The following is a 14,516-nucleotide window of genomic DNA, read 5'->3' as shown; positions in this document are numbered from 1 at the left end:
CAAGCAGACTCCTCACTGACCATGGAGCCTAACATGGGGCTAGATCTCAAACCCTGAGATCATGTCCTGAGCCAAAATCAAGACTTGGATGCTTAACTGACTAAACCACCCAAGCACCCCTCATTTCATATTACTTTAAGCAAATCTCTAATATATTTTTTCTATAAATATTTTAGTATGTACAAGATAAAAACTCTTAAAAACATAACTACAGTTATCATTTTTCAGCAACTAAGGTAACAGTGATTAATTAATATAATCAGTATTCCAGTTAGCATAAAAATTTCTAGCTGTCTCCTTAATGTATGTGTCTGGGTATATGTGCACCTGTCTGCATGCATGCACACACACCTATACAGTTCCCAAGTTGTATTTGTTTTATATGTCTTACAAGTTTATTTTGATCTGTAGATTCATTTTCTTTTAATTTCTTTCAGTTTATTTGTGGAAGCATCTAGGTTATTCTAAAAGTTTATCTCAGGATGTTTTTGCTGATTGCTTCCTTCTGTTACAGTTTAACATGCTTTGTCTGTTCTCTGTATTTCTTGTAAATTAATAGTTGGATCTAGACTTTTGACCGTATGTTTGATTTTGGTGTGTGTGTGGGGAGGGGTTGGGGAGTTCAAGAATATCCATAGATAATTTTATGGTCTTCTATCAGAAGGTCCTGATGTCTGGTTGTCTCAGTTTTTGTGATATTAGCAGCCCTTCATAATCACTGCTTTTGATCAATACTTAGATTTATTCATTAAGATTATGAAATGGTGACACTCTGTCATCCCTTCTTTACTTACTAACTGGAGTACTTTTATGAAAGAAACTTCCCCTCATGTGTTCAGTAACCCAGTGGTACAGTTAGTATCAGAAAGATGTGATAAATATTCGATTCTTTCCCTTTATATACTAGGCTTCTTTCTTTTTTTTTTTTTTCTTTGTTATTTAGTGTCCTCCAGTGGTGATAAATTAGTGTCATAATTGTATTATAATTATGGACTCATGGATTTAAGCATATCTGATATGTTTTAGTCAATTGCAGTTATTGATATTAACTTTGTCCCATCTTTGACTAATAATAGCCTATTCAGTTTCTCCTGTTTTTTATAACCTTAGTTGTCATTGATAGCTTTTTTGCTACCTACTATGTAAAGATTCCAATTTACCTTGATATTTTCTTGCCCAGGCCTTGAATCAGCCATTTATACAAGGAGTTCTAATTCCTTGGTGGGAAATGGTATTTAGGGACCACATCTAGGTGATAGGAATGCTCCTTGCTACTGGGTTGGTCAGTTTCTTTTCAGTAAATAGAGCTAGGAAATAATAATTAACTTTTTCCTTAAAATAATGTATATATTTTATACATTTGTATATCTCATATGTATCTTATATACATAAAATATATATTAGTACATATAATTAATGTTTCTGTATATAGATTTGTTCTTATACTTTTTATTCAAAATCTGAGTACAAAGTTTGTATTATTTAATATCTTAGTCTTATATCTTCATCTCTTTTCTCCCCTACTGAGAATTACAGATCACAGTGACCCTAGGGATGATGATATTAGAAATGCCATGTAATTATGCAAGGCACACATAAAAGTTTCAGAATACAAATAACACTTTCAACCGACAATGTGATTACTGAAAATTGGGTCACTAAGGTAGATAAATATTGGATTCTTTTGCTTCCTTTTATTTTCAAGTTTCTTATGGATTGTGTTTTTTAAGATTTGACTTTTGTTTTATAATTACGTAAAATACTTTACTGATTCCACAGGCAAATCTATAAAGTGGGATATATTCGGAAATGTCTAGCTTCTATATCTCCTCTACTCTGTACCCTCCCTCGCTCCTGTAGATAACTTTTTTAAGGATATTTAATATTGCCTTTGTTCTTTAAGATAAGTAAATCTGTATACTTGTAACCTCCCCTTAGATAAATGATGATGTACGATACACATATTTCTAATCCTTGCTTGGATCAGGGAGATCACTCTAGAGCTGTACGTACAGAGATTCCTTATTCTTTTCCCACAGCTGCATACCACTCCATTGTATGCGGTCATCATAGTTTTTTTCAACCATTCTTTTGTTGGTGGATGTTAGAGTTGTTTTAAAATTTGTGGTCAGTTACATCTTAGTCTCTCAAGCATGAAAATAAGCATAAAGAATTACTATTTTGCTTTTATAAATACACTTACAATTACTAGCTCTTTGCAGTTGTCATTATATATTTTTGCCCTTGTATTTTTTGGGTAAATTCTTAGAAGTCAGATTGCTGGGTCAAAGAGTAAATGCAAATGTAATTTTGCTAGATTTTCCAAATTTACCTCCAGAGGTCTTTTATCATTAAACATTTGCACAGCATTGTGTGAGAGTGCCTATTTCTCACAGTCATACCAACAGAGTATATATTGCCAAGGAAGAATTATTAACTTGTTTTACTCTATTTCATCATAGATGAATTTGAATGATTTTTCATATAGTTATGAACTATTTGCATTTTTAAACCAACTGTTCCATTTCTTTAGCCTATTTTTACTATAGGGCTAGAGTATTTTAGAAATGTTATAAATAGGGATGCCTAGGTAGCTCAGTGGTTGAGGGTCTGCCTTTGGCTCAAGTTGTGATGCTGGGGTCCTGGGATCAAGTCCTGTGTCAGGCTCCCTGCAGGGGGCCTGCTTCTCCCACTGCCTATGTCTCTGCCTCTCTCTGTGTGTCTCTCATGAAAAATAAAATCAAGAAAGAAAGAAAGAGAGAAAGAGAGAAAAGAAAGAAGGAAGGAAGGAAGGAAGGAAAGAAAGAAAAGAGAGAGAGAAAGAAAGAGAAAAAGAAAGAAAAGAAAAGAAAAGAAAGAAAGAAAAAGAAAGAAAGAGAAAAGAAAGAAAAGAAAGAAAGGAAGGAAGGAAGGAAGAAAGAAAAGAAAGGAAGAAAGAAAGGAAGGAAGGAAGAAAGAAAAGAAAGAAAGGTTATTAATAGAGGTGCCTGGGTGGCTCAGGTTAATTGTCTATCTTCAGCTCAGGTCATGATCCCAGGGTCCTAGGATTGAGACACACATTGGGTTACCTGCTCAGCAGGGGATCTGCTTCTGCCCCTCTTCTCTGCGTGCATTTTTCTCTTTCTCTCTCTCTGTGTCTCAAATAAATAAATAAATCTTTAAAAAAGAAATGTTATACTCTAATATATTTTTTACATATGTTGCAAATATTTTTCTCAATCTCCTCTATTTCTTTTTGGCTTATGATTTCCTTAGCTAGTCAAAGTACTGTAGCTAGTTGAAGCTTTGTAATGTAATCAAGTTGATCTGTCTTTTCACTTGTTACTTCTGGGTTTTGTATAGTAGTTAGGAAATTATTTCTAATCTTGGTTACAGAGGAATTCACCCTATTTCATTGTAATAGTTGTATGATTTCATTTTTTACATTTATACCTCTGGTCCATTAGGAATTTGTACTGGTGTAGATAGATTTGTGGAAGAGGTCTAATTTTTATAGTTTTTATAAGGTTATTCAGTTATTCTACATATTACTTAAAAGCCCTGTTTTCCTCATTGATTTGAGATAGTACCTTTATCATAAGCTAAATTTGCATATGCTAAAATGTTCTTTTTCTGTATTTTAATTCTTCTCCATTGGTCTGTTTCTCTAAACCAAAGATTTTATTTAATCCACAACAAATTTTACAAATGACATAGTTCAAGTCAAGAATAAGTAATTTGCCCAAAGTATACAGCTATTAAGTATCAAATGTAGACTTGAACTCAGATCTCTCTGGTTTTGAAATTCAAACTTTTGTTCACTGTTCTTTCCTGTTTTCCTTGATACTTGCTTTTCCTTCTGTACAGGGTTGTTATTGAGATGAAATGGTCAATATAAACCATCAAAGGTGAAGTTTTAAAAATTAGAAGTTAATGCTTCTGTGAGTTATTGTTAGCCATTTAGAGGTAAATAGCTGAGAACCAAATATAGTCATTGTTGTAATTTATAATTTTGAAGAAGTTATAGTATGACGTAGAATAAGTTTTTAGCAGTTACACTTGTGCTGGCAATATTTTAACTGGTTCTCAAACATTAGCATGCATATCACTTTGCCTGGAGGGCTTAAAACCCATATTGCTGCCCCTTCATACCTATGTGGTTTCTAGTTTCTTAGATATGTGGTTGGGCTCAAGAATTTGCATCCCTAGCAGGTCCCAGGTAATGCTGATGCTGGCAGTACAAGGATCATATTTTAAGCACTGTTGTTTTAAAGCTTCTAAAAAGATTTAAAGTTTTGTGAATTTCTCTTAAGTCAGATTTCTACAGAGAGGAAAGGGTTCAAATTAAAAATTTTAAGAGTGATGTTATGACAGACCTCTGGTGTAATTCATTTTAAGTTCCCTATTTTTACCTTGCCTTTTTAAAGTTTTTAGTTTGAGTTGTTTTGGTTAACCATTAAAAGTATTATTTATTTACTTATACTTTATTTTCAGTATTTTTTAAAGGGAGTGAACATCATGTTATTTGTATCCTGTACAGTGATGTGCAGAAGTATGTATGGGTGTTCTTTTACAATGTCTTCATTGGTACCCTTTCTTTGAGTGGTTTTTAAAACTTTGATCATTTTTATTATTTGAAGGGATACTAAGAAAGTAGAATAAAGGAGAAATACTATAGAGGGTATAAGTGTAGGAAAACAGCTTCATCATGACCTTCAGTGTAACCTTGTATATGTCCACATAGACAAAAGCTTAGATCCTGGGGCCACAGCTTATTCTGAGTGTTGGAACACCTTGTGATTCTCCTGAAACACAGGAAGTTGAGAGGCATTTAAGGAGATGCTACAGAGCCATCTCCCCTTGACTCTTAATAATCCCTGAGAGTCTATCATGAGACAACTTCCTTTCAGTTCCCTGATTATGATATGTGGGTCTTTCATGTCCCCCTACCCCAAAGAATAGACCTGCAGAATATAATAGTGCCTACCTGCAGTCTAGTTTGTGTTCTTCACAACTTGTGTTGCCATCATCCAGCCCCTTTTGTTTTGGTGTCGTCCTTTTTGGTGTGTGCGGGACAAAGACTCAGGAAGCTTAGTCTTTGGCTTACTCTTCTTTTCATTGTAATTAAACTCTTGAAATTTAAAAGTGGGTTGTATCTTTTTTGGCCAAATTAGTCAGGCTTTGGTTATGTTAGTTCACTTGATAGTAAGTAAGCTTTGTTTCTTTTTTAGCCATGAAAGGAAGTCACATGCTGGCAAAAATTCAGCCTTTTTAAGGATGATAATAATAATAGTAATAGTCTCTAACAGTTATTGAGTTCTTATGTGTACTGTTTTGTCTGTGTTTTACAGATGAGAAAACTGAGAATTTAAGATCACTGTCCCAAGGTCATATAGCTAGTAAATAGTAAAGACAATGTTATTACCTTAGGACCTTCATTCCTGGGCCCAGTCTCCTCAAATCATACAGTTCTGCGTATGTGGATATTTGTGATATATACATATGCACAAACACGTACATATATGTGTGTGTATTTTTATAAGTCAGTATTGTATCATGCTTTCATATCATATGTTAATGGTAATTTGTCAGTCTTGAATACACAAAAATTAGTTTTATATAAGGATCTGTCACTATATGATTTTTTTTTTTTTAAGATTTTATTTATTTGTTCATGAGAGAGAGAGAGAGAGAGGCAGAGACACAGGCAGAGGGAGAAGCAGGCTCCATGCAGGGAGCCCGACATGGGACTCCATCCCGGGTCTCCAGAATCAGGCCCTGGGCCAAAGGTGGCACTAAACCACTGAGCCACCCGGGCTGCCCTGTATGATCCCTATTTACATGAAAACGAATGTAGTCAGTAACTCATTAACTTGTTTTAAAAATCAACAACTCGAGGCCCCTGGGTGGCTCAGTGGCTGAGCATCTGCCTTTGGCTCAGGTCTTGATCCCAGGGCTGGGATCAAGTTCCGCATCAGGCTCCCTGCAAGTAGCCTGCTTCTCCCTCTGCCTATGTCTGTGCCTCTCTCTCTGTTTCTCTCATGAATAAATAAATAAAATCTTTAAAAAAAAAAAAAAAAAAAAGAAAAAGAAGCAATTCTGCGGTACTCTGTGGGGCACAGGATATCAGTAGTACAGGGTGGATTTCTTACCTAGTAGTGAAAGATGGTGCAACATAGAAAGCAGAATACCTCTTAAGTTGACAACCTGAGAAATTCACTAGTAATACAATAACTTATTGGTAAATAAAGTAATATTTATCAAGAGCTTGCTTAGTGATAAACACTATTCTAAGCACTTTATATGTATAAATGTATTTAATTCTCAAAACAGCCCTATGTTCTATGATTATTATTGTTGTTGTTGATGATAACTTTTAGGTTTTTCACATGATAACCATCAGATTTCCTTCTCTTCAGACTCAACATCCTCAGTTCCATTACCCATAAGACATGTTTAAATTTCTTCTTTTCATCATGTGTCATACTTTGTTTAGCTTCCTTGTAAAGGTTGGTACCCAAGATCTGTACTCCAGATGTGGTGTGACATTTGCAGAGCAAAGTGAGAATATCTTCTTTAGTTCTGCATGTTACAGTTCTATTATTGCAACTTAAACCTACATAAGCTTAGTATACTAAAATAATACTGAAATAAAAATCCCTGAGTCCTTTAAACACATCCTACAGATGACTCTTTTCTCTCTTAAGCTATACTTACGTAGTTGTTTTGGAATCCACTATGAAATCTTAACATTTATCCCTTTTAAATTTTTCTTGTTAGTTATCAGGTCTTTTTGAACCCTTGATTTGTTAACCAATGATTTTCCTGTCTTTGGAAGCTTCATGTCATCTGTAGAGCTGAAGGGCATGCCCAAGATTTTGGCTTTATAGCATACTCTAGAAGCCTTCCTCCAAGGAGACCTCATTCCATTAAGTAGTATGCTCTGGTATTGCTAATTTAGCTAACTGAACTAGTTTATATTTTTTTAGTTTTACTGTCAAAATCATGAAAATCATTGTAAAATTCTTTACAAACATCAAGTTTATTTTCTTGATCTCCAAGTCTTTTAAATACATCAAAAAAGAAACAAGATTAGTCTGTGACATGTGTTATTATTAGTTCATCCATCCTAGTCTTAGAGGTCACTGTATCCTCTTCTAAGTATTCACAAATCAAACCTTTAATAATTTATTTTATTTTTTAAAGATTTATTTATTTATTCACGAGAGACACAGAGAGAGAGTCAGAGATACAGGCAGAGGGAGAAGCAGGCTTCCCGCAGAGAACCTGATATGGGACTCCATCCCAGGATCACACTCTGAGCCAAAGGCAGATGCTCAATCACCAAGCCATCCAGGCATCCTAATAATTTATTTTAAAATGTTATCTGAAATTAACATTAACCTTACCAGAATGTTTGTAGAGTTTACTGTGTTGTTTTTGAAAACAGTCTCCAGTCTTGTGGCCCTGGCAGTGATTCAGGGAGTTCATTTGCAGATTCTTTTTAAATATTTTGCAACATTTTTTAGTCTGGGAGAGATGTGAGCTTATAAAGTAGCTAGGTGTCTTTTTTTTTTTTTTTTTAAAGACTATTTTTTTTTTAGAGCAGTTTTAGGTTCACAGCAAAATCAAAAGGAAGGTACAGAGATTTCCCATAGATACCTTGCCCGAACACATGCATACTTTCCTCCATTACCAACCTCTCCACTGGAGTGGTACATTGTATTACCTACCTACGTTGACACATCATTATCACCCAAAGTCCATAATTTACCTTAGGGTCACTCTTGGTGTTGCACATTCATGGATTTGGACAAATGTATAATGACACGTATCTACCATTACAATATCATACAGAGTAATTTCACTATGTGCTTCACCTGTTCATTCCTCCCTTTCCTCTAACCCCTAGTAACCATTGATCTTTTTATTGTCTCCACAGTTTTGCCTTTTCCAGAATGTCATATAATTGGAATCATGCAGCATGTAGCCTTTTCAGTTTGGCTTCTTTCGCTTGGCAATATTCATTGAAGTTTCTCCATGTTTGGGATGCCTGGGTGGCTCAGTGGTTGAGCGTCTGCCTCAGCTCAGGGTGTGATCCCAGGATCCAGGATTGAGTCTCACGTTGGGCTCCCTGTGAGGAGCCTGCTTCCCCCTCTGCCTATGTCTCTGCGCCTCTCTCTCTTTTTCTCTCTCTGTCTCTGTCTCTATGAATAAATAAATAAATCTTTAAAAAAAAAAAAGAAAAGTTTTCTCCATGTTTTTTCATGGCTTGCTTGATATGAAGCATTTAGTTTTATAAGAAACCATCAAAGTGTCTTCTAAAGTAGCTGTACCATTTTGCATTCCTACAAGCTATAATGAGAGTTCTATTGCCACATATTCTCTCCAGGATTTGGTGTCCTCAGTGTTGTAGATTTTGACCATTCTAATAAGTGTGAAGTAATATTTCATTCTTATTTTAATATGCAGTTCTCTAATAACATATGATCTTGAACATCTTTTCGTATGCTTTCTTGCCATCTGTGTATCTTGTCTGATGAGATGTCTGATAAGGTTATTTTTGAATTAGGTTTATTTTTAAATTGTTGAATTTTAAGAGTTCTGTTTTTGAATAATAGTTCTTTTTTAAAAAATATTTAAATTTAATGTAGTTAACATATACTATATTATTGGTTTCAGGGGTAGAATTTAATGATTCATCAGTCACATGTAATACCCACTACTCATTATATCAAGTGCCCTCCTTAATGCCCATCAGCCAGTTACCCCTTCCCCCCAACCAGTTTCCCTCCAGCAACTCTGTTTCCTAGTAGAGTTCAGTGTCTCTTATGGTTTGCCTCCCTCTCTACTTACATCTAATTTTATTTTTTCTTCCCTTCCCCATGTTCATCTGTTTTGTTTCTTTAATTCCACATATAAGTGGAATCATATGTCTTTCTCTGACTGACTTATTTCGCTTAGTATAAGTTACATCCACATTGTTGCAGATGGCAAGATTTCATTTTTTTGATGGCTGAGTAATATCACACTGTGTGTGTGTGTGTGTGTATGCACATATATATACATCTTCTGTATCCATTGAATAGCAGTTCTTTATCAGATATGTCTTTTGAAAATATTTTCTCCCAATGTATGTTTTGTCTTCTTGTTCTCTTGACATTGTCTTTTTCAGAGCAGAAGTTTTTTTATTTTAGTGACACCCAGATTATCAATTATTTCTTTAATGGATGGAACCTTGGTGTCATATCTAAAAAATCATGGTCATACCCATGGTTATCTAGATTCTTCTCCTATGTTATCTTCCAGGTGTTCTATAGGTTTGTATTTTACATTTAGGTTTATGATACATTTGGGTTAATTTTTCTTAAAGGATGTAAGTTCTGTGTCTAGATTTATTTTTTAACATGTGAATATTCAGTTCTAACATTTTTTTGTTGGAGAGACAATCTTTTCTCCATTGTATTTTCCTTTCTGCTTTGATAAAGATCAGATGACTATGTGATTTTTTTTTTAAGATTTTGGTTATTTGAGAGAGAGTGTGTGTGCACACGAGAGCACAAACAGGAGCAACAGAAGGAGAGGGAGAAGCAGGCTCCCTGTGGGGAGCCCAATGCAGGACTCCATCCCAGGACCCTAGGATCACTCCCTGAACTGAAGGCAGACGCCCAACCACTGAGCCACCCAGATGCCTCTATTTATGTGGTTCTATATCTGGGCTCCCTATTCTGTTTCATTAGTCTATTTATTCTTTCAGTAGTGCTACCTTGTCTTGATTACTATAGCTTATAAGAATTCTTAAAATTAGGTAATGTTAGTTCTTCAACTTTGTTCTTTTTTTCAATATTGAATTAGCAATATGCATCTTTTACCTCCCTGTATCAACTTTAGAATCAGTTTACCATAGCCATAAAATAACTTGCTGAAAAAAAATTTTTTTTAAAGATTTATTTATTTATTCATGAGAGACAGAGAGAGGCAGGGGCACAGACAGAAGGAGAAGCAGGCTCCATGCAGGGAGCGTAATGCAGGACTCGATCCCAGGACTCAAGGATCACACCCTGGGCCAAAGGCAGATGCTAAACAGCTGAGCCACCCAGGGATCCCCAACTTGCTGAAATTTTTATTCAGATTGTGCTGAATTATATAGTTCCAAGTCAGGAAGAACTGACATCTTGATAATATTGAGTCTTCCTATCCATGAACATGGAATCTCTTCATTTATTTAGTTCTTTGATTTCTTTCAATAGAATTTTATAGTTTCTCTCATATAGTCTTGTGTACATTTTGTTAGATTTGTAACTGTTTCATTTTCTTAGGTGTTAATGTCAATGGTAATAGATTTTTAATTTCAAATTTCACTTGTTCATTGCTGGTATATAGGAAAGTGATTGACTTTTGTATATTAACTTCGTATCTTGCTACCTTACTGTAATTGCTTATTAGTTCCAGGGATGTTTCTGTTGATTGTTTCAGATTTTCTACACAGTCATGTCTCCTGCCAACAAAGACAGTTTTATTTTTTCCTTTCTAATCAGTTTACCTTTGTATTCCCTTTTCTTGTATCATTAGATATAGCTCCGTTTTCAATCCCTTCTCTTACTTCCTGTATCCATTCACCTTTCCTGTTTATTCTGAACTTTTCAGTCTGATTTGTTAAATCAGACAAATGAGAATTGAGAGTTGAGAGTCTCAGACAGTGGAAGAGTTGTTTATGTTATACAAAGCAGCACATATAATTAATTGCATGTAAAGGAGTTGAGTACTTAAATGTTTACAGGGTTACCCATGAAGTTAATTTTGACCCAGCCTTTTGAGAATTTGAATTGAATGAAAAGAAGATACGAGGAGAAAGGTTATAGACAAAAATCTGGCTTATGGTAAGAAAATATTTGCATAGAGCTATAATAATTACATAAACTTTATTGGAGTGAAAGAGTATTGTAGAAAGGGTGAGAATTAGTGGAACTGAGGATATGGGAAGAGGCAACTTAATAAAATGACACTTAAGTGCTGTATTCACGGCACTTAAAGTTGTGTAGAACTTTACATGTTCTTGGCAGAGTCGCAGTCCAAAAGTCCATTGTCAAGAGACTTTTGTGGTTTAGGGCATTCCGCATAATCTTTGGGCCTCTATTTCTTAGTATCTATAATATAGGAATTGAATTATATAATTGCTAAAAGCCCTGTCTAGTATTTAGCATAAAGTATTTGAAAACCAACAAACAGGCCAATAAATAACAAACTTCGTTTATTTTGTGCTGTTTGAAAAAAGAATCATACTGGCAAGATTATTTTGAAATAATTGTTCATGCTTTTTGTTTTTCTGCAGATGGACCACACATCCCCGACCTACATGCTTGCTAACTTAACCCACTTACATTCTGAACAGCTTCTGCAGGGCTTGAATCTTCTTCGTCAACATCACGAACTCTGTGACATCGTTCTTCGAGTCGGTGATGTTAAAATCCATGCTCACAAAGTGGTACTTGCCAGCATCAGCCCATATTTCAAAGCTATGTTTACTGGAAACCTTTCTGAAAAAGAGAACAGTGAGGTTGAGTTTCAGTGCATCGATGAAACTGCTCTCCAGGCCATTGTAGAGTATGCCTATACAGGGACTGTTTTTATTTCACAGGACACAGTTGAATCTCTCCTTCCAGCAGCAAACCTGCTCCAGATAAAGCTTGTCTTGAAAGAATGTTGCGCGTTTCTTGAAAGCCAGCTTGATCCTGGTAATTGTATTGGAATTTCTCGTTTTGCAGAGACATATGGTTGTCATGACCTTTATTTGGCAGCTACTAAATACATATGCCAGAATTTTGAAGCTGTGTGCCAGACTGAAGAGTTTTTTGAGCTTACACATGCTGATTTGGACGAAATTGTTTCCAATGACTGTTTGAATGTAGCTACTGAAGAGACTGTTTTTTATGCGCTTGAGTCTTGGATCAAGTATGACGTACAAGAACGTCAGAAATACTTAGCGCAGCTACTTAACAGTGTGAGATTACCATTGCTGAGTGTTAAGTTTCTCACTAGACTATATGAAGCAAATCATCTTATTCGTGATGATCGCACTTGTAAACATCTTTTGAATGAAGCCCTAAAGTACCACTTTATGCCTGAACATAGACTCTCTCATCAGACGGTCCTGATGACACGACCTCGCTGTGCCCCCAAAGTACTTTGTGCAGTAGGAGGAAAATCTGGACTATTTGCCTGTTTGGATAGGTAAATCGAAGGCTTTCTTAAAGGATTTATGCTAAAAGATTTTATATTTTTTAAGTGTGCTAATTTTCTCTATTTTTTAAATAGTTTGATTTTGCTATTTATTTGCTTCTTTCTGTTCTTTCTGAATCACATAATCTAATTGTTTTAATCACATTGTCATTGATTCCTTTCAGTACTCTCTGTTATTAACAACCTCCCCCCACCCCCCATGCACAAACTTCATGAATTTTGGTTACTTTTCTATTTTATGTCTTTTTTTTTCTTTTAATTTGTGAAACTGCTTACATTATTATTTGACCAGGTCAGCAGAGATTTATTATTGCTAACTATAACAGAAGATGCTAGTAAGAAGGAGAGCTAGGAATCTTTGATGAGGGCAGCCTGGGGACAAGAATGAGTTTGAATATCATCAAGGAACGGAATCATGAAAGAAATAAGAAAAAGTAGGATACTGAATAAAAATCATGGACCTACAAATTTATTTTCTTCAGTGTAAATATTTTTAATTACATTAGTAAAGAGTGCTTTCTTTTCTAATAATCTACAGTAGGAACTGTTGGACTTTTTCTATAAAGTAAATATTTTAGACTTGGTGGCCATATGGTCTCTTACATCTACTCAGCTCTGCATTGTAGTGTGAGAGCAGCCATAGACAATACATAAACAAATGAGATGACTGGGTTCCAACAAAACTTTATTTACAAAAGTCCCTGGTGGGCTGAATTTGACCCTTAGTCATAGTTTGCCAGTCCCTGATTTGGAGCACTATACAGGTAACTTTCATACATTGAAAATAAAGCTGGATGTTACCTTTCCTTTATTCTTGAATGGGAATGCTCTGTGAAAACATTCATGTTTGATAAGTTTATTTAAATTGTGATTTCTTTCTGGCCATTTCCAAAAATTTAGTAGATTTTTCTCCCTCCAATGGTAGGAAACTATTGATGTCTTAGCAGTGTCAACTGATATATCTGTATCTTTTAGAAAGTCTCAGTTGATTTTTAATTGTCTAAATTAAATTAACTGCAAAGTCTAAAGTTAGTATCATTGAGATTGGACTATAGGTAGAATATTAGTTATGGTCACTACAAAAATTGTTGACTCTTATTTTTAAGGGCATTAATTATTGGTATAAAGTAAAAAATATTAGTAAAATGTCATGACAAAAAATTCCAAACGTGAATTTACATGCTAAAAATTCTTCACCAGTTGCCTCTTGGTCTCTCAAGTATTAAAGATGATATACATAAATTATTAAAAAGTTATAAGAACTGTTCATATGTTTATAACCAATAATTTTTTATCATATATCTTTTTTTTTTTTTTAAAGAAAGAAACCTTTTTTTAAAGTAGGTTCTATGCCCAGTGTGGAGCCCAACGTGAGTCTTGAGCTCATAACTGAGATCAAGATCTGAGCTGAGATCGAGTCAGATGCTTAACTGCCTGAGCCACTAGGACCCCAGAAAAAAAAAGTTTAATGTCTTTGGACAGAGCCATTTATTGCAGTATTATTTACAACTATGGAAAAATTGGAATCAGTGTAAAAAAGTCTATTTAATTCTACAAAAAATGTTAAACATATGCGTTCATCAGATACCATGCTGGATAATTGATCTTTAACATGTTTATAATTTACCTAAGGAGACAGATATTTAAGTAGATAATTATAATATGTAATGTTAATGCAATGATAAAGATAATACCATGAAAGTATGAAGGAAAGGCATTTATCCCATTTGGGGGGGTTAGGGAAGATATTGTGGAGAAGTTAATGTCAAAAAAAAAAAAGAAGAAGAAGAAGAAAGAAGAAGAAAGAAGAAGAAGAAGAAGAAGTAGTAGTAGTAGTAGTAGTAGTAGTAGTAGTAGTAGTTAATGTCCAAAGTGAAGTGTTGAAGGCTAATAAGCAAGACCTAAGCAAAAGGTCACAGGACATGCACAAAGACACAGTGGAATGATACAATATAGGATGGAGGTGCAGGAGACTAAAAGCTGTTTGGTATTCTAGAGTATAAAGTTTAAAGATTGGGGCCCCTGGCTGACTCATTTGGTGGAGCATGCAACTCTTATTCTCAGGGTTATAAGTTCAAGCCCCACGTTGGGTATAGAAATTACTTACAAATAAAATCTTGGTGGGGGGGGGGCTGGAAAACCAAATTAAAAATAAAGTTCAAAGATCTAAACAGTAAGGGGTAGACAGTAGTCAGTATGGGCCTAGTCAAAGAAGTATTGTGTGCCATGGTAAAGAAGGTTTTTCTTATGTGGATCAAAAAACAATTATAAGGAGGGTAGTGAAATTATCAGATTCA

General features: G+C 34.8%; 1 protein-coding gene across 8 annotated transcripts in view; it reads left to right on the top strand.

Moving 5' to 3' along the window:
* The window catches only part of KLHL28 (kelch like family member 28), a 33,587-nt gene that overhangs the window by 4,619 nt on the left and 14,452 nt on the right, over positions 1-14,516 (top strand). For 4 of the 8 annotated variants that reach the window (XM_077909170.1, XM_077909171.1, XM_077909168.1 and 1 more), the window contains exons 3-4: positions 1,529-1,663; positions 11,312-12,210. In XM_077909170.1, the coding sequence (XP_077765296.1) occupies positions 1,583-1,663; positions 11,312-12,210 (980 nt within the window). In that variant the 5' untranslated portion in view covers positions 1,529-1,582. Of the gene's footprint in view, positions 1-1,528; positions 1,664-10,759; positions 10,860-11,311; positions 12,211-14,516 lie in introns of all 8 variants that reach the window. The other 4 variants (XM_077909175.1, XM_077909174.1, XM_077909173.1 and 1 more) reach the window with 3 other exon arrangements.

The sequence above is a fragment of the Canis aureus genome, chromosome 9 (genome assembly GCF_053574225.1).
Source record: "Canis aureus isolate CA01 chromosome 9, VMU_Caureus_v.1.0, whole genome shotgun sequence".
In the NCBI taxonomy this organism is placed as follows: Eukaryota; Metazoa; Chordata; class Mammalia; order Carnivora; family Canidae; genus Canis; species Canis aureus.
Note: the sequence above shows the minus strand (reverse complement) of the source record. Positions and strands in the feature narration are given on the sequence as shown.